Source organism: Peromyscus leucopus, chromosome 4, assembly GCF_004664715.2.
Source record: "Peromyscus leucopus breed LL Stock chromosome 4, UCI_PerLeu_2.1, whole genome shotgun sequence".
In the NCBI taxonomy this organism is placed as follows: Eukaryota; Metazoa; Chordata; class Mammalia; order Rodentia; family Cricetidae; genus Peromyscus; species Peromyscus leucopus.
In genome coordinates this window covers 7379647-7398844 of record NC_051066.1, presented here as the reverse complement: position 1 = coordinate 7398844, position 19198 = coordinate 7379647, and the positions used below count along the sequence as shown (strand labels likewise).

At 45.7% G+C, this 19198-nt stretch overlaps 1 protein-coding gene across 5 annotated transcripts in view; it reads left to right on the top strand.

Annotated features, from left to right (window-relative positions):
• Nucleotides 1–817: 817 nt before the first annotated feature.
• Nup214 (nucleoporin 214) overlaps nucleotides 818–19198 on the top strand; it is a 91870-nt gene continuing 73489 nt past the window's right edge. For 3 of the 5 annotated variants that reach the window (XM_037204578.1, XM_028884668.2, XM_028884669.2), the window contains exons 1-12: nucleotides 818–991; nucleotides 2766–2961; nucleotides 3676–3827; nucleotides 5286–5484; nucleotides 6040–6110; nucleotides 8378–8441; nucleotides 8854–8957; nucleotides 10141–10247; nucleotides 11121–11187; nucleotides 12445–12571; nucleotides 13766–13927; nucleotides 18545–19031. In XM_037204578.1, coding sequence (XP_037060473.1) covers nucleotides 947–991; nucleotides 2766–2961; nucleotides 3676–3827; nucleotides 5286–5484; nucleotides 6040–6110; nucleotides 8378–8441; nucleotides 8854–8957; nucleotides 10141–10247; nucleotides 11121–11187; nucleotides 12445–12571; nucleotides 13766–13927; nucleotides 18545–19031 — 1781 coding nt within the window. In that variant the 5' untranslated portion in view covers nucleotides 818–946. Of the gene's footprint in view, nucleotides 992–2765; nucleotides 2962–3675; nucleotides 3828–5285; nucleotides 5485–6039; nucleotides 6111–8377; nucleotides 8442–8836; nucleotides 8958–10140; nucleotides 10248–11120; nucleotides 11188–12444; nucleotides 12572–13765; nucleotides 13928–18544; nucleotides 19032–19198 lie in introns of those variants that run through there. The other 2 variants (XM_028884666.2, XM_028884670.1) reach the window with 2 other exon arrangements.

The window sequence follows — 19198 nt, the reverse complement described above, 5'->3', positions numbered from 1 at the left end:
TTTGCTGTGGTTGTTTTGGAGACAGTTTCTCTTCATAACAGCCCTCCCTGGCTGTGCTGCAAAAACATCTTGCTTTGTGGACCAGGCTGGCCTCAAACTCAGAGATACGCCTGCCTCTGCCTGTGCTGGGATTAAAGGCCCACGCCACCACGCCCTGCCATTACAGTGAGAAGAGGCTTGGAGCACACAGACAACTTGACAGAATGTGTCCTCTGGAGCTGACACACCAGCACCCAGTTAGGAACCTCTACATTTATTGCAGTTAGCACATCTTCAACATTAGTTAGCACATCTAGATCTTAACCATTCCTGGCTGAGAGGAATAATTTAATTACTCTGTGTGGGACTCCCTTATTTCATTACACAATTCATTTTTTTCAGACAGGGTCTCATGTAACCCAGGACAGCTAAAGATTGCTATGTAGCCGAGGATGACCTTGAGTTCCTGATGAGTTCAAATGAGCAGAGATGACAGGCACGCATCGCCATAATTGGGTTTCGATGAAAAGTTACTAAACCCCTAGGTAACTAGAAACCACCTCGAAGGTTAAAGGCGACACTGAAGAGTTACGGCTGTGGGTAATTTTCCAGACTTTGAATGACAAAACGTGCGCCGCCCAAGGAAAGACACCTACAGAACACCGGCGCGTGCGCGGGCCTCTAGAAGGAGGGCGGGCGCCGGCGCGCGCCTCATGGCCACGCCCCCTGCCGGAACTGGCCAATGGGGCCGGGTGGACTGGCAAGCGCGCGACTTCTGATGAGTCCGCGGCTGAATCGGACCGCACCGCAACCAGCGTGGGTGACGTCAGCCATGCGCGCCGGAAGCGCGCGTCTCCCGCGCGCCGCTGCCGCTAAGGGAAGGAAGTTGGGGCCCGAGCGGCCTGGGCTCTGTTGGGAAGGCCGGGGGCCGCAGCGGCAGCTACCTGGATACCCTGAAGGCGGCACGATGGGAGACGATATGGATGCCATAGTCCCCGAGCGGGAGATGAAGGTTAGAGATTGGCCGGGGCCTCCCTGCCTGCGGTAGTCCTGGAGTTGCCCTGGAGCGCCCCCCGCTCCGGCAGCTGCTCCAGCAGTTTGCCGGGTTCAGAGCGCTCGCCTCACAGAGCGTCCGCAGTCCCGTGCGTGTCGCGGGCGTAAGTTCTCTCCAAGTGCGGGCCACCTGTCCTTGGCGGGGCTTGGCCACGCCTCTTAAGTCCCCCCAGCTACTCTCATGTGTTGGTCGCCATAGGAGTAACCACGACTTTTGTCTATTGTGTGCGAGGTACCGTGGCCATCGTCACTCTAGCCCCTGCCACTAGCTCATGAAGAGAGGAAATTGAAGGTCTGAAAGTAAATTCTCCAAAGTCACGTGGCCAAAGCATTAAGTCTTATTTTTAGGCAGGGTATCTTGTAGTCCAAGCTGGCTTCTAACTCTGTTTACTGGAGGTTGGTCTTGGACTATTAATTCCCCTGCTTCCACCTCCTAAATGCTGGGATTATTGGTGCGCATCACCACAGTTGGCGTAGACCCTCACTTCTTAGCTCTCTCTACACCGATACTTGGAGGTGGTCTAGACTACCCAAGGTGAAACCAAGAAACACTTTCTGACTTCCAAAACCCCTAGTTAATTAGATTAGAAAGACGCTTTGGCACAAGAAATCAGCTTGAAGTTGGAAAACTAAAGGGAAGGCAAGTGGCTGTAATGATAAGGGGGATGCCTCCCCAACACATCCTTCTGGATACTGTGTTAATAGTTGACTTGTATAATCTGGCTGAAAGAAAACACAGAGAACCGTAGACAGCTGGTAATGAGTGAATTGCAGGAAGGTGTTAGAATTTGTGTGAACAGTGAATCACTAAAACGCATGTATGGGAGAGTGGTCCATACCATGCTTAGAAATCGGGGCTCTTTCTTGAGCACCAGAGCCTGTGCTGAGCCCCCAATGGACATGTGCCATGTTCCTCAGATGTGCTGGGTAGAGAGGCCTTAGAACCTCAGGGTGAACAGCAGTATTTGAGTGACTGTCAGTACCAGAAAGGAGAGCTTTTCTGTGCTGCTTCATTACACTGGCCCTCCACACAAAGGCCCTCAAGACCCAATAATATAGTCATGACTATTAGGATGATAATCACAGAAAAGATAGATTTATTCCTTTATGAACCCATAGTGTGGTCCCATGCGGAGAGTTGTGTGAACCTTTGCCCACTGTATTCAGCTAGGATTAAGAATATTTCAGTCTACCTTTGAGTAAATATACATTAAACAAGGAAATTAGTATGTGTGGTTGTGCTCAACACCTTTTATGAGGCATACCATAAGGCTCTATGGTAATAAGTTTTCTCTTGTAGCTGTCACATTCTTTTTATTGAAACCCTGACCTAAAGATAGGTTTAGCTAGGTAGGAGAACACGGATGCAGTTTAACAAAGTGATGACAGATTAACAAAGTGTGAGCTGTCAGATCCCCAGGAACTGGAGTTGCAGACAGATGTGAACTGCTATGTGAGTGCTGGGAATTGAACCCAGATCTTCTAGAAGAGCAGCCAGTGTTCTTAACCACTGAAACCTCTCTCCAGCCCTCTGTATTTCATTCCACAAAAGTTACTCAGTATTATGCCATGCACCACCAAAAATATAGAGAGTCTAAAAACAGAAAATTGTTGGCCTCAGGGCAATAAGTGTATTTTTGTTAATACTGAAATGGTGTTTCTGGACTATAATAGTGAACATGATTTAATTTCTTCCTTTCTGAAAATTGATCTTGTTTCATTCTCCGAAACAGGACTTTCAGTTTAGAGCATTGAAGAAAGTGAGGATCTTTGATTCTCCGGAAGAATTGCCCAAGGAGCGCTCGAGTGTGCTTGCCATATCCAATAAGTATGGTTTGCTCTTTGCTGCTGGCGCCAATGGCTTGTGTGTTTTTCCTACTAAAAGCCTTCTTATTCAAAACAAACCCGGAGATGATCCCAATAAAATTGGTAAGCACTTTGGTGTATATAGCATAGCAGAGATGATGGGGCCGTGGTGACATGCTAATTGATGTATTGCCTTCCTGAGGCACAATTTTAATGTGAAAATTAAAATTGCTTTTGGGCATATAATCTTATGCTTCTGTGAGCTGTTCCTCCAAGATCAGGGGAAGAAGAACTTACTATTGTGCCATGCTTTTCTTTTACTCAGTTGAACTTGGACTCTGGCTGTCTAGGAGAAGGCATGTTAGAGCCAACCCAACAGATGGGAATGTGTACTTGGGGCACTGTAGCAAAAGCATTTTCAGCAAGGGCAATAGGAAGAATCTTGGGATATTTAATGCATCACTACCTCCTTATAGGAAAGTTAAGTTGAGCACTAGTGGCCTTTAATCCCATCCCCACCCCCATAGTCAAAGGCAGGAGATCTCTGTGAGTTTGAGGCCTGCCTGGTCTACAGAGTGAGTTCCAGGACAGCCAGGACTACACAGAGAAACCCTGTCTGGAAAAGAAAGAGAGAGAGAGAAGGGGAGGGGAGGGGAAGAGAAGGAGGGAGGGAGGGAAAACCAGTTAGCAGGAAAGTTAAAATTAGTTCTTATAACTAAGGATCCAAGGGTATATGTTTATATAGATGACAAAATGTTTCATATTGACATGGATAAAGGATTATGGCTGTGTGCCTAGAACATGCTGTTTTCTGCTTTGTCTTTTCTGTTTTCATAGTTGAGACAGTCCAAGGCTTGAATGTCTCTCTGAAATTCCCAGTACATCACCTGGCACTGAGCTGTGACAACCTTACACTCTCTGCGTGCATGGTGTCCAGTGAATACGGCTCCATTGTAGCTTTTTTTGACGTTCGTACATTTTCAAATGAGGTAAGCTACTGTAAACTGTATTTTCAACATGGGAACAAAGAGATTTCCTCATAGACATCTAACTTGGAAGCTTTATAAACTGATGACAGGGCTGTTCCATGGTCTGGGTAAGGGGAAGGTTTTTATTGTAGATATAAGAGTGTGAACAGCCAAGAGGCATTTGGAAGAGTCCTGAGCAGAGAGAGAAAGAAGTAGACTGAACATGGCCTGCAGACAGGACGTTGCCAGAGCTGTCTTCAGGAGGGGAGAACAGCAGGGGATGGAGGACAGCGAAAACAAAGTGAGCAGAGACGGGGGCAGCATGCTGAGAACGGAGGATGTGATTAGCGGAGGGAAGGCTGGGATCTGGAAGTTCAGGACAGGGAAAGAGGTAGACGCTAGCATGGACTCTGAAGTGTATAGCAGGTACTTAGGCTATGGAAGGAGCCTGGAGGCCAGTGTGAGCTCTGAAATGCTAATAGGCACCACAGATAGCCTGTGTCTCTTCAGAGGGGAGGGAAACGATTCCTTTTGGTAGATGGGAACCAGTTTCAAAATTTCATAAGGAATGCTGACTTTTATCTAACCACCAGAAATCCTCCTATAGTCTTGGTTGAGCCTATTTCTGGATATCTGGTCTGCTTTTTGGAGTCTGGGGAATTGGAGTAATTTCCTTTGGACCTAACAGATGCATGTCAGGTTGACATGTGAAGTCTTTCTGGATTAAAATATAGATTATAAAAATATTCCTTAGATATAGACTCATAAGTCTTTGAGACAGAAACTATTTTAGCAAATTAATTTCTCATTTACACACAAGACTACCGCTTGAGGAGGCTTAGAGATATGCTCTGTGACAGACCAAGGAGCTAATGGTGAAGGTCTGGTATCTGTGTTGTTTGATGTAGGCTCTCCTTATGCAGGGTTCTTCCCACCCAGGTAGGTTATTCAGTAGTAGTGTAGAACACTGGCTATGTGTTTGGGATTCGGTGTTTTCGTATGGCTTGTCTTTTTGCATGCTTCCTGTAGTAGGTACAGTGTCTTCATTTTACAGATAGACAGATTTCAAAGAATTTGACACCGGCCAGGTACGCTAGCACACACAGGTAATGAGTTGGAGACTAGGCCAGGCTATAGCACTTGTCTCAAAAAACAGAACAAATGAAACTCACCCCACCAAAGCCAAAGAAAGAATCAAAAAGCCTAGCAAGGTCATTAAGCAAATCCAAGACTCCTGCTTTTGCATATCCCTACCAGCAATCCCTCTGAGTGGAGTGAAGTGATTGATGGTCATTTCTAAGTTCTGTTGAATTGTTTGTAACAAGTAGATTGCGATGCAGAGCTACTTCTTTTCCCCCTTGGTTCTGAAGAAATGTAGAGTTTGATTTAAGAAAGAATGCATATTCAGTCATTTCCTCTGGATCCTAAGTGCCTTTGTGTTTGTTAATTTATTTTGCATTTGTGCCCTTATTTTAACAGGCTAAACCACTGAAACGTCCATTTACCTATCACAAGCTTTCAAAGGATGCAGATGGGATGGTGACTGATATGAAGTGGAACCCCACTGTCCCTTCCATGGTGGCAGTTTGTCTGGCTGATGGCAGTATTGCTGTCCTGCAAGTTACAGAGGTGGTGAAAGTGTGTGCCACTCTTCCTCCCTCGGCAGCGGTTACATGTGGTGGGTAATAAAGGCTTCCTGCCCATAAAGTACAGTAACAGCAAGCTACTTAAAAAGTAATTCCTGGAAGTAAAAGTGGATGGCTTTCTTGGCTTGTTTGGATTGCTGGGGATGGGGAGAGGGTAGAAACTGAGAATATTCTTTATTTCTATAGTTAATGGTCTTGAAGCCAAACAGCATACATGAATTAATTTGAGTGTGCTTAGGCTATTGAGAGAAAGAAATACTTAAGCACAGCACATTGAAAACTAGATTTCTGAGAATATTGTTTGTGAGTCTGAAGAGTGGCCATCTGAAAGTCTTTTGTACCTATGAAAAGCACTAGAAGTAACAAGTAGAAACAACAGGATGCTTTCTTGGTTCTTTAAACACCTTCATTCTCCTTGTCTTGCACAATTCTACTGGAAGGCATTCTTAGCTTTCAGTTGATGGTCTGGTGGTCAGCCGCAGTTGCCTGTGTTGTGAGATGGCCGTCCTTGGGCATGGGCTATGTAGCGCTCTCGATCCTGGGTTGCTTCTCTTCACTGGTTTTCATTGGCAGCATTGTCTTCGCAGTGTGCTGGAGCCCCAAAGGAAAGCAGCTGGCGGCAGGAAAGCAGAACGGAACTGTGGTCCAGTATCTTCCCGTGAGTTCCTGCTTCCTCTAAGTCCCCACTGTGGAGGTCCTTCGGGAACATCTTTGTGACTTCTTTTTTCCCCCCTATTAATAAACCATTTGTGATTGGGATATCTTAGGTTAGGGTGCTTGCCTAGTATGTGTGAGGCCTTGGGTTCAATCCTTAGCACTACAAAATAAACAAAAAGGAATTTATATTCATTGTGATAAATCTCTCCATGACTGAGGAAAAGATTTGCCCTCTTTGCTCTGTCTCTGGTCCTTCCAGAGACTCCACTGTTGTGTGTAGTCAGGCCTCCTCCCTTCTATGGCTGCTCATACAGGTCGCTGGGATGGACATGCACTGTTGCTGTTTTCCATAAAGTAAAATGTGGTCCTACACTATGCACTTTTCCCCTAATCAGTCTGTTTGCTCAGCTTAAAGAGAAATAATTTTTAATCCTGCCATTCAGAAACAATGATATTTTAGTAGAAAAATTTTCCAAATCCTTTTGAGACATGGTCTCAGTATGTAGTTCAGTTGGTCTTCAAACTCTTCCTCCTCCAGCTTCTGCCTGCTAATGCTGGGTCACTGGCATGTGCCTTGGCTTCTTAAAATATATCAGGAAATGTTGGAATAAAACAGAAGGAGGCATTTCTACTCACAGCCATTCTTTGTTGTTTGGCTTTGTTGGAACCTTTCATGTCTGTGAAGGAAGTCTGGTTAGCAGGCTGCATAGAGGGGCAGTTCTGTACAAACAGCTCAAAAAGAAAAGGAGTTGAAGACGCTATTACCATGACTGATTGACTCCAGTTAAAGGACAGTTTTTATATATCAACCTTCTTATGTGGGCAACAAACAAAACATGTTCTTGTTGCATTCTTTCTTCTCTTAGGGGTTCTTTTTGTTTGTTTTACTTTTTTGAATTATTTATTTTGCATGCATTCATGTTTTGCCTGCATGTGTGTCTGTGTGAAGGTGTCAGAACCCCTGGAGCCGAAGTTATAGACAGTAGTGAGTTGTCATGTGGTTGCTGGGAATTGAACCCAGGTCCTCTGGAAGAGCAGTCAGTGCTCTCAACCATTGAGCCATCTCTCCAGCCCCTGTTTGTTTGTTTGTTTGTTTTTAAAGATTTATTTATTAACTTATGTATACAGTGTTCTGTCTGCACATATCCCTGCAGGCCAGAAGAGGGCACCAGATCTCATTACAGATGATTGTGAGCCACCATGTGGTTGCTGGGAATTGAACTCAGGACCTTTGGAAGAACGAGCAGTGCTCTTAACCTCTGAGCCATCTCTCCAGGCCCCCCCCCACCCCCCGTTTTGTTTTTAAAGACAGGGTCTCACCATGTATACAAGGCTGTGCTTGAACTCAGAGATCCACCTGCCTCTGCCTCAGGAATGTTGGGATCAAAAGAGTGTGCCATCATGCCTAGCCAAAAAAAAAAAAAATTATTTTATGATTCTGAGTGTTTGCCTGCATGTGTCAATATGTACCACATGCATGCATTGTGCTTTTGGAGGGCAGAAGAGAGCCATCAGACCTGGAACTGTAGTTAGGAATGTTTGGGAGCTATCATGTGGGTGCTAGGAATCAAACCCAGGTCCTCTGCAAGAGCAGTAAATGCTCTTAACTGCTGAGCCTCTTTAGTAGCTGGGAGTACAAGCAGTCACCTTTGCTTGTCGGCAAACTTTATGTGAAATTGGATGCATAGTCTTGGGAAGCATTAGCTTCTAAAATGATAATGCAGTTTATTGACTTACTGCTTGGCTGTTTGCTTGCTTGTTTATGTGTTTGCTTGGTTTTGAGACAGGATCTCTGTGTAATCCTGACTGTTCTGGAACTCTGCTATGTAGGCCTGGCTGGCCTCAAACTCACAGAGATCTGCCTGCCTCTGTCTCTGGGGGGTGGGGCTGGGATTAAAGGTATGTGCCACCATGCCCAGACCTGCTTTTTTATTTTTAATAACTTAGTATACTGAGGTCTTCTCTCCAGTTCTATGCAGGGAGCTACTCTCTCTCAGTGCCTCCATAGTAGTCTACTGTGTAGACAGACTCTAGTGATCTTACTGATGGTCTTCTGTGGATGCTGCTGCATTGAGCATGCTCATCAGCTGCATCTGAAGGTGTTGCTGGGAGCAGTTCCCTGGTAGGGTATGCTAGGAGTAGATGGTGCTCTCTTTGTTTAGAGGGTATGGAGGGGAGATAGAACACCAGTTTCTAGGGCATCTGATTGGATTTGAGTTTCATTGATTTAACCATTGTTTCATTTTACATTTTTCAAATCTCTTTCAGACTTTGCAGGAAAAAAAGGTCATTCCGTGTCCTCCATTTTATGAGTCAGATCATCCTGTGAGAGGTAACAACTACTCTACTTACTTTCTGGCCTCTACTGCAGCTGTTCTAGCCATGTGAGATCCTCCATCCCTGCTCAGGATAGTGTAGGAGCCAGCTTCCCATTTAATATCATGAGTTATTCAGTGTAATAGCTTGAAATGTATCTTGCATTTTTTTAAGAATTCATTTTCCCTAATAATAATCCTGTAGAAAACCACTACTTATAAGAAACTGGGCTAATTGATGCCTTTGCAACTGTGAATTATCCTTATTTAGTGGAGTATGAACCTTTGATAAAGCCATAGTACTTTTGGGTTTTTTTGGTCTGAGTTAACTCTTGTAGCCCATGGTGACTATTCCAAACATATGATGTTTTTTGCTGTATCTTCTTGCTGAGATTGGTGACCTAGGAATTAGGGGTGTGTGTCTTTCAGTTCTGGATGTGCTGTGGATTGGTACCTATGTCTTCATGATCGTCTATGCTGGTGCAGATGGGACCTTGGAAACCTGTCCAGATGTGGTGGTAGCTTTACTCCCGGTAAGCATGTGAAAAGAACATCTTTGTTTTCTGAGTCACAAAATCTTCTAGTGAACTAACTTAGAATTAAATTCCTTTCCTTATTGGCTGTGATGGTAGAGTCAGGTGTAAGCTTTCAATGTTATACCATGGGCCTGGGGCCAAAATTGTGGTGTTTATTTAAGAGCATTGTCTTAGTTACTGTTTATTGCTGTGAAGAGGCACCATAACCAAGGCAGGCAACTCCCCCCACCTCCCCCCAAGATAGGGTTTCTCTGTGTAGTTTTGGTGCCTGTCCTGGAACTTGCTTTGTAGACCAGGCTGAGTGGGTCGCTCATGTGTATCCTGTAGCAGGCTGTAGCAGAATGCAGTTCCTGCTCAGCTTGCCTGGCGATGGGGTTTCTGTTCCTATGAGTGCCCTTCAGAGCTCATCCCTGTGTTTGTGCACAGGTTTTACATCAGGTTTCTGATGAAGCTTAAGTGATTTTGTCTTGAGATTGTGAGCTGGGTAGGAGTCCAGAAAAACTGCAGTAAGATTTCTCTCCTGTTGCTAGAGTTTTCCGCCTTGCCCACAGTCAGGACAAATCTTTGTCACCCGCCAGTCCCACAGCCGCTCAGACCCAACCAAGTAAACACAGAGACTTACATTGCTTACAAACTGTATGGCCATGGCAGGCTTCTTGCTAACTGTGCTTATAGCTTAAATTAGTCCATTTCCATAAATCTATACCTTGCCACGTGGCTGGTGGCTTACCGGCATCTTCACATGCTGCTGGTCATGGCGGCGGCTGCCAGTCAGTCCTTCTGCCTTCCTGTCCTTTTATTTCTCCTCTCTGTTAGTCCCGCCTATCCTTCCTGCCTAGCCACAGTCGATCAGGTTTTATTTATTGATCAATCAGAACAACTTGACATACAGACCATCCCCCAGCACAGCCAAGTGCAGACCATCTCAGACACCTGCACTCAGGCCCATGGTCCTAATCATCCTCTATGCGGACCTGCTGGGTAACGCCACAAAGAACCCAAGAAGGGCTCCCACAGGACATACAGAACATCCCACAGCACTTCCCCTTTTCTTTTTTTAAAAAGGAAGCTGTTTTTAGTTCCGTTTTAGAATCTTTTTTCTCAGGTTTTAGGTACAAACTCTTGCCCCACGTTGGGCGCCATTTGCAGAGGCCTCACTCTCCCCTCCTCTTGTTTATAGAAAAAAGAAGACAGGCACCCAGAGATATTTGTGAACTTCATGGAGCCCTGCTACAGCAGCTGCACAGAGCGACAGCATCATTACTACCTCAGTTACATCGAGGAGTGGTGAGCAGAGCGTTCCTGCTGCCATTGTCAGGCCCCACTCAGTCACTGAGTTCCATAGGGACTTGTTCAGAAGAGAGGTCTCGATGTGTTGTTAGCGGATGGGGATCATGTCCTTGTGGCTGCAGTGGCTGTTTCCCAGTCCTGATGTGGTTATAGCAGTGTGTACTAATCTGCAGAGGCCAGTAAATGTGTGCCCACCCCTTCCCCACCTGTTTGCTTTTTGAAGCAAGGTCTCACTGTTAGTCCTGGCTGTAAAGACAAGGCCAGCCTCGAACTCAGAGAGGTCTGCCTGCCTCTGCCTCCAGGCGTGGGGCTAGGATTAAAGGCATGTGCCACCACAAAGTTCAGTTTTCTCAAATACAGTGAGTGACTACAGTGAAAATACTGATTGGTTGGTTTGTTTGTTTGTTTGTTTGTTTGTTTGTTTGTTTTGAAAAAGAGTCATTTGTAGCTCAGACTACGATGAAATTCATAGATCCTCCTGCCTCAGCCTTCTGAGTGCTGGGATTACAGGCATTAGCTATCATACCTGGATTAAAAATACTGATACTTAAGGAACTCACTCAGGGTTTCTCCAGGAACAGTTTACCTTTGAGAGCCCATTGGAGCTTCTCCTCTCCAGCTGGATTTCCCTGCCCTGGGGCAGGGTTCTTGTGAGCCCTGCCTTGGTTCTCTGTGACAAGGGTGTCTTTCATGGATAGTAGTGGGCAGGTGTTGCAGGGCTTTTTGGAACTAAAAATCTCAGCACTACTGCATCACACACCTTCCATCCTCTCTTCAGCCTTGAGGAGACCTTGCCCTGTGTTGTAGACTCAGTTGGGGTTGAGCTGTTGGTGGACTTGAATGTAATGGCCTTTCGGGTTTGTTCTTAAGGGATTTAGTGCTGGCAGCATCCGCAGCATCAACGGAAGTTAGCATCCTAGCTCGACAAAGTGATCAGGTAAATTTCTCTTTTTTTGTCACTTTTATGTTGAATGATGCTATTTTGAGAGAGGTCAAGTGGAAGTGACTGGTTAAGACTGTAATGCGTGTCCTTTTCAATGACCTTTTAATGCAAAGACTAAATGATAACATGTCACGGACAGCAATAGCCTTCTCTCTGCCTTTCCCTCCCCTCTCATATACATGGTTTTACAGTGTTAGGGATTGAACCCAGAGCTTTGTGCACATGCAGCAAGCACTCTGCATGCACACACCCCAACCTTGGTATCTCTTCTTGTTACACTCGCCCCATTTTTATAGTGTCTTTTCATCTTTCTGTTTGCAGTCCCCATACACCCATACTGCCATTTTCTGCATGCTGGCCTGTAATGGTTGTCAGATCCCTTTTGTTTTGCTTATAGGCTTGTGGTTTGTTGTTGTTGTTTGTGTTTTTTTGGTTTTTTGTTTTTTTTTTTCAAGACAGGGTTTCTGTGTAGCTTTGGAGTCTGTCCTGGATCTCGCTCTGTAGACCAGGCTGGCCTCGAACTCACAGAGATCCACCTGGCTCTGCCTCCCAAGTGCTGGGGTTAAAGGCGTGCGCCACCACTGCCAGCTCTGCCTATAGGCTTACTTAAGAGTTAGAGTCAGCTTGGTTTGCAGCCTTGTAACTGTGCCTTGAATACACCTCAGCACAGCCATGCAGTATGAGTGTGTGCTCTTCTTGGCCTGAACAGCTTCTGTTTTTCTAGCTTCATCGCTTGTCTCCTGTTCCCTCTGACTCTTGCTGCCCAGTTGGCCAAGACAGAAAGCTAGACAGAATGTTAATGAATCATAAGACTCAGGAGTCGTTTGTTGAATGGAATGGAGCCCAGCCATGAAAATAGGAGCAAAAGGGATGTTACTGGAAAGATGTAGAAGCTTCTCAAGGAGTGTAAGCAGCAGGACTGGCCAGTGTGAGACAGGAAACAAGGCTTTAAGGTTGCCTTCTGTCTCAGCAACTAGTGACACAGGCCCCTGCATCTTTAGGAACTGCCAGATTGTGGCAGGCAACCTGAAACTTAGAAGACGGGACGGACACACCAGAACCACTCCCATGCTGGGCTACTCCTGGCTTTAAGGTGGGGTTCCAAGGGTCAGAGTCTCCCCATCAGCACAGGAAGCTGAACCACGCCACGTATTCTCTGTTGATTCACCGGGGCCGAGAAGAAGCAGTGCAAAATGCTGAGCAACACAGCACACATTTTTCTGCTTGTGCATTTTTTTTCTTTCTTTTCAGACTAATTGGGAGTCTTGGCTACTGGAGGACTCGAGTCGAGCTGAACTGCCTGTGACAGACAAGAGTGATGATTCCTTGCCCATGGGCGTTGCCATAGATTATACCAATGAAGTAGAAGTCGCCATCAGTGAGTGTTGTTTAGTGTTTGCTGCTCAATGGTTGATGCTTAGAAGCCATTAGCACATTTCTAGCTGCAGAGTGGTGGAGGGTGCGTCATGACAACGCGAAGCTACCCAAAGATGGTTACTCACTAATGAAACCACAGCCAGACCCGGTTCATGTGTCTTCATTAGAGTGAATGTGTAATATTTGGTGCCCAGTGACCTCCCGGGAGTGTCACCGTCAGTCAGCTGGCAGTGCACCCAGCACTCAGTTAGGGAGGAATGAGGGAGAGGAGCTCCAAGCTCGTGCTTGCCACATGGGGCCTGCGCATGTTCTCTGAATAGTCCTTTTCCCTGGGGAGGTCAGCAGTGTGACCACAGTGACTGAGATGTGAGGAGGCAGCTGAAGAAGATTTGCCTGCTTGAACTTCACGAGACAGAGAGCTGTCTTGGTCCAACACTTTGAGCTCCATGTCCTTTCCCTGGTAGGCACATTTGGTCTGATGAGTATTACAATCAATCCACATGAATCTATTAAAATGGTAACAGAATTTATTAAGGTATAAATTGAGGAAATACACTCATGATTATAGAACGGAGTAGACAGCAAAAGTCGTCTATTGATCTGACTGGGAGCAGGAGCAGGAGCTCTTTCTCCAACCCCTTATAAGAGGTCACATATAATGTCATGAAGCACCACCTCCTCTGGGCCGTATAGCCAAAGTCATGGGCGGAGCAAATACCACTACACATGAGCTTGCACTCCTGATATGATACTCTTGTGTACTTAAAATTCAACTGTGAATGAGTATAAAGTAGCTTAACTCACTCTGTGTGTGTGTGTATATGTGTGGTGTGTATGTGTTAGTGTTAGTTAAAGAACCATCTTTTCAGTTCTGTGTGTGTGTGTGTGTGTGTGTAAGAGCCATCTTTTCAGTTCAGTCCCAGACCTGACATCGACCAGAGACTCCTCTTGTCCTGGTAGTGCTGAACCTACCTCTCGAATGGAGAGAGCCTTGGGGAGTACAAGGCTGCCGGCAGGACAGGGTCCAGCAGGATGCGATGGGACAGTGACAGGAGCTCTTGCTGTAGCTGCTGCATGCAAGGCTGTTCACATCTGAATCAGCTACTGTTGAAAGGAGCCCTCAGGACCTCTTCAGGGCAATCTGCCCTTGTAGGCCCAGGTGGCCCTTTAACACCTTTGTTTTCTTTTTTGACAGATGATGAAAAGACACTTCCTGCTGCTCCGGTTCTCCTGTTACTTTCAACAGATGGTGTGCTTTGTCCATTTTACATGATCAATCAAAATCCTGGCGTCAGGTCCCTAGTCAAGACCTTGGAGCTGGTCTCGGTAGAAGGAGAGCGGCAGCCCAAGTCATCAGGTGTGTGCCTCTGCCTGCTCTGGCAGCCCAAGGACATCTCCAAGACGAAGGTGACTTAAGATGTGGTCATCTATACACCATCAGTCTACCAGAGGAAGGCTTGGGAACATGTGTGCACATCTTTGCCTCCATTCATCGCTGGGTTCTTTCTCAACCTTTACAACACTTGACAGAGAAAGGCAGCAGTATTGATCCCAGCTCTGTTGTATTTAATCATGAGGGTTGGTCAAACGGGCAGTTGTTCATGGACAGTGAAAGATGTTTATTGAGAGCAAAGAGGTAAAAAGGTGTGTCATGAAGAATCACTGTGTGCTGTGTTATACTTACACCGGAAAGGGGCTGTTAAACTCTAGGGGCTATTTCTGGCTAATAGAAATATGGAGACTTTAGTGTCTCTGATTTATATTTCATTGTCTTTTGATTTGTTTTTTCCTCTTTGAAACATTGTCAGACAATAATATCTGTATTGCAGAAAAATTAGAAAATCCAAGAACAGATTCCATAGACTGTTGAGCACAGTCAGCATTTTGGGATGGAATCTTTGTGCACACATGGAGAGTGCAGCTTTTTTTTTTTTTCAGCAGCATCATAACATTTGTGAGAAGAAATTGTCAAACTTGTTAGATGTACTTTTTTCCCCCATATATTGACATTTTGCTATTTTCTCTTCAGTTCTGTGAGAATGTAACTGATACTTTTCTTCTTGCGTGGCTAAAATGCCCATAATATCACTAGTTCTGCCTAAAGTCTGCTGACCATTAGGGTGGGATATGTTTGATTATGCTTGGTGATGTTTTCAGACTGTTCCATCAGCCCGAGTGACCATACATCACAGAGCACTCAGATACTTTGGGCCCTGCCAACTGCTGTGTGACCCCAAGTGATCCACCAGGATGCTGGCATAAACTAGCAGTGCCGTATTGAATTTCGGGAACCCGTGGGGTGTGCGCTTTGCATTATGTTCTCCCCTCACCGTTTTCATGAGCACCTATACCTAGCTCCACAAGTCTGTCTAGTGAGCAGGGCAGGCAGCCCATCTGGTTGACACCTGTGGGGTAGTTGTTTCTGAGCACTGTTCTGCACGAGGGACTGAGAACCATCATCGAGTACCTGAGCACAACCATGGTAGCGGCCATTAGCCTTTTCTAGAGACCTTTCTCCTTCCTTCTCATCTAGTGCAGAGGTGATGGCTATGCCCTGACGAGTGAAAACAGAGTCATGAAAGTAGGAGATAGTCTGTTCTGGTACCTGCCCAGTATGGCTAAGGTGTAGTCTAGGTTTGGACAACATCGATGGTTCTGTCTGTTTCCACACAGCAGCTCCAAGGATGTGTTGAATGGCCAGAAGTAATAACAAAGTGATGGTCTTCAAATACTCATTTCTAATTGCCCTGGGAGGAGTATGTGCAATTTCTTTTCTTTTTTTTTTTGCTTTCTTTCTCTCTCTCTCTCTTTTTTTTTTCTTCGAGACAGGGTTTCTCTGTGTAGTTTTGGAGCCTGTCCTGGATCTCACTCTGTAGATCAGGCTGGCCTCGAACTCACAGAGATCCGCCTGGCTCTGCCTCCCGAGTGCTGGGATTAAAGGCGTGCGCCACCACGGCCCAGCCGTGCTGTTTCTTTAGGATGTGGTCTCTGTTTTCCGTTCTGGTCTAATCTGAATGGGCATGGAAGGTGCTCTATGTCTGCATGTTTCTTTGAAGGTGGTCCTTGCTGGCTCCATAGATATTGTGTAGAGGAGGTATTTGAGTGACCTATTGAGAGTAGTGTGTTAGGTGCTCTTCTGGAGTGACGGTTTACATCAAGAGTTGGCATTTTCACTACTGTCTCCTTGATGCTCTTAGTATCTCTCCTGAAGACGAATTGCCATCTTAGCCTCACAGCCAAGGCCACCTAATATAAATTGGAAGTCTATTTATTTTTAAAGTATTTATTATGCAGTTGAGTTGATAATTTACCTCATAGAAAGTTGGAAAGTAGAACAAATTCTAACCCTGCCTTTTTGGAGGAGCTGTTTCCCAGTGTGTTTCTGTAGGAACACCTTCGTAGTTATGGTCAAAAGGTGGGCATCATTGGAATGCTGGTTTTATTTTTATTTATTTATATATTTTCTCATGTGATATTCTGACAAATAAAGCTTGCTTGGAGTCAGGGCAGAGCTAGCCACTAGTTAACCATAGAGGTCTGGAGGTCTGTACAGAGAGGAGACAGGGAATGATAAGGCGGGACAGAGGATCTAGACCTTTTTGGACCAAGGAATGGTAAAGGTAGGAAGCAACTGGCTGCTGCTCCGCCCCTTCTCTGATCTTTCAGGTTCTTACCCTGATATCTGACTCTTGTTTTTTTTTTTTTTTTTGGTTTTTCGAGACAGGGTTTCTCTGTGTAGCTTTGCGCCTTTCCTGGGACTCACTTGGTAGTCCAGGCTGGCATCGAACTCACAGAGATCCGCCCGGCTCTGCCTCTCGAGTGCTGGGATTAAAGGCGTGCGCCACCACCGCCCGGCTTGACTCTTGGTTTTTATTGATAAGGTTAATTAGGTTTACACTTCATCTGATACCCAACTTGGGGTTTGAACCCATGAGCTTGGGATTAAGAGTCCCACGCTCTACCAACTGAGCTAGATGGGCAGTTGGGACAGGAAATGTTGGGACAGGAAACATCCATTTACAAGTTTTAGTGATGTTTTTTAGTTTGTAATAAGATCTTACTGTGTGGTCCTGTCAGGTCAGGAACTCACAGAGATCAGCTGCCTCTGCCCCCTAAGTGCTGGGATCAAAGATGTGCATTGCTCTCCCCAGCCTACTACCTGATTTTAATTTAAGCTGTAAACTTTTTTAGGTTCTTAGCTAATTTTCATGGTTTATTCAAAAGAATAATTGTCTAATAAATCATTGAGTTTTTTGGTTTTTTTTTTTTTAAGGATTTGTTTTATTTATTTATGAGTGCTCTATCTGCATGTACACCTTATGTCAGAAGAGAGCATCAGATCCCACTATGGATGCTTGTGAGCCACCATGTGGGTGCTGGGAATTGAACTCAGGTCCTCTGGAAGAGCAGCCAGTGCTCTTAACCACTGAGCCATCTCTCCAGCCCCGACATTGAGTTTTTTAAATCGTTGAGATTGTATTTACTTGCGGGGGTGGGGGTGGGGGTGGGGAGAGCACACCTGAACACCTTTAATCCTTGCACTGGGGGGGCAGAGGCAGAGGCAGGTGGATCTCTGAGTTTGGTCTACACAGTGAGTTCCAGGACCACCAGGGCTACACAGAGAAACCCTGCCTCTAGTAAACTAGCTAAATAAATAAAAGATTATATTTATTCTCATTCTTTAAATTATGTTTATGGGGTTTATTATTAGACAAGGGATCACTGGGGCCATTTTTTATGGGTTTTGAGAAATGTTGCAAAATGTTTTCTAAAAGTCCTGCTTAGTGTGTTTGATCCCTGCTAATGGGCAAAGGCCTCAAGTTGGCTTTACCTGTTCTAAAGGGTAATATATTTTAATTTTGATGTTTTAGAGGGAAGTCAAAACTTAACTTTAAATTTACATGTCTTTTTGGTTTTGTTTCTTTTTGTCTTTGTTTTTGTTTTTGAGGTAGGGTCTCACAGTGTAGCCCTGGCTGGCCTGGAACTCTTGTGCTGACCAGGGTGGCCTCAACTCAGAAATCTGCCCGCCTCCACTGGGAGTACTTAAATAGACAAATGCCACCACGCCTGGCTAAATTTACATGTCTTTGATTAAAGAGATTAAATATTTGTTTCTTTATGTGAATTAGTCTATCTGCTTAAATTTATTAACTTTAAAACTTAAATATGATGGACACCTTTTTTAGGAGTTAAAACTTAGTTCACTTACCTCAGTTATTTTATCATATCCAAGTACTTTTTTTGGTGTTTTTGAGACAGGGTTTCTCTGTGTAGTTTTTGGTGCCTGTCCTGGAGCTCGCTCTGTAGACCAGGCTGGCCTCAAACTCACAGAGACCCGCCTGGCTCTTCCTCCCAAATGCTGGGATTAAAGGCGTGTGCCACCACTGCCCGGCTTGTATCTGTTTCTAATCACCTGTGCCAGTTCACTGTTTGCCTCTTTCAGATAGCTGTATCTGAGGCTTTTATTTCTAGGACCCTGTCTTTAGTGCATTTGGAATTGCTGTTGAGCAGTGTTTTGAGGCGGAGACCTGCATGAACGAGGGCCATTTCCTCGTTAATGAAGTAGCGCAGAGTGAGGTTGACTCCTCACTATTCAGTTTGCAGTGGCAAACTCATTGTGTTTTCTATCCATGGAGTCCCGTTAGGCTAGGACTTTTCCCTAGTTTGGCCTTCTTCAAAATTTCATAGATCTTCTTTTTCTGTTTGTTTGGTTTTTGAGAAAGGGTTTGCCTGTTTCACATATTGTCCTGTGGAAGCTGACGTTGAACTCACGGAGATCCACCTGGCTCTGCCTCCCGAGTGCTGGGATCGAAGGCGAGCCCACCTGAGGCTTGCTTTCTGTTTTCTTAGCAGGCGTGGTCTCCGTCTCCACTCCCTCCACCCTCAGCCCTCGCTCCCGTGCCTCTGTCACATGACTACACAGGGCTACAGTTTAACTCTGTTCCTTTGTTTCTCCTTGGTTTTCTCCTTGCAGGAAGTTTTCCCACCACTCCAACCTCCCCTCAGGCGCCGCCGCCGCAGCTGCAGAACCTTGATGTCTCAGCACCAGCCTCTTCGCCTCTTGCACCTGTGACCTCTGCTGCACCTCCCACCACCTTCCCTTTGCCCTCTGCTGGCGGAGCCCCTTCTGTGTTCTCCTTTGGCCCTTCATCCTTGAAGTCCTCCTCTGCCCCCGTCACCGGGGAGCCCCCTCCCTATCCCACTGGCTCTGACAGTTCCCGAGCCGCTCTGGCCTCTGGCACCTCCTCCACCTTCTCTTTTGCTCCTCCTTCCAAAGGCTCCCTGGCCCTCCCCGCTTCGGCATCCCCCATGGCCACAGCTGCCGCTCCCTTCGCTTTTGGATCATCATCAGGTTTTAAGCCCACCTTGGAAAGCACACCAATGCCCACTGCCCCAAACACAGGGATGAAGCCTTCGTTCCCACCCTCAGCCTCTTCCGTGAAAGTGAACCTGAGTGAAAAGTAAGTCACCTTGAAAGTTGGATTCTGTGGTAGAATGGGTGGAAATATTGCAAGGTAGTAAGTCCCTGAACTAGGTCACTGTGAATGGAGTCCTGAACAGACCTTTCTGAAGTAGTGCCGTGGAAATCTAACCAGTGTAAAGGCTTGCAGCTCATCTGCAGGTCCAG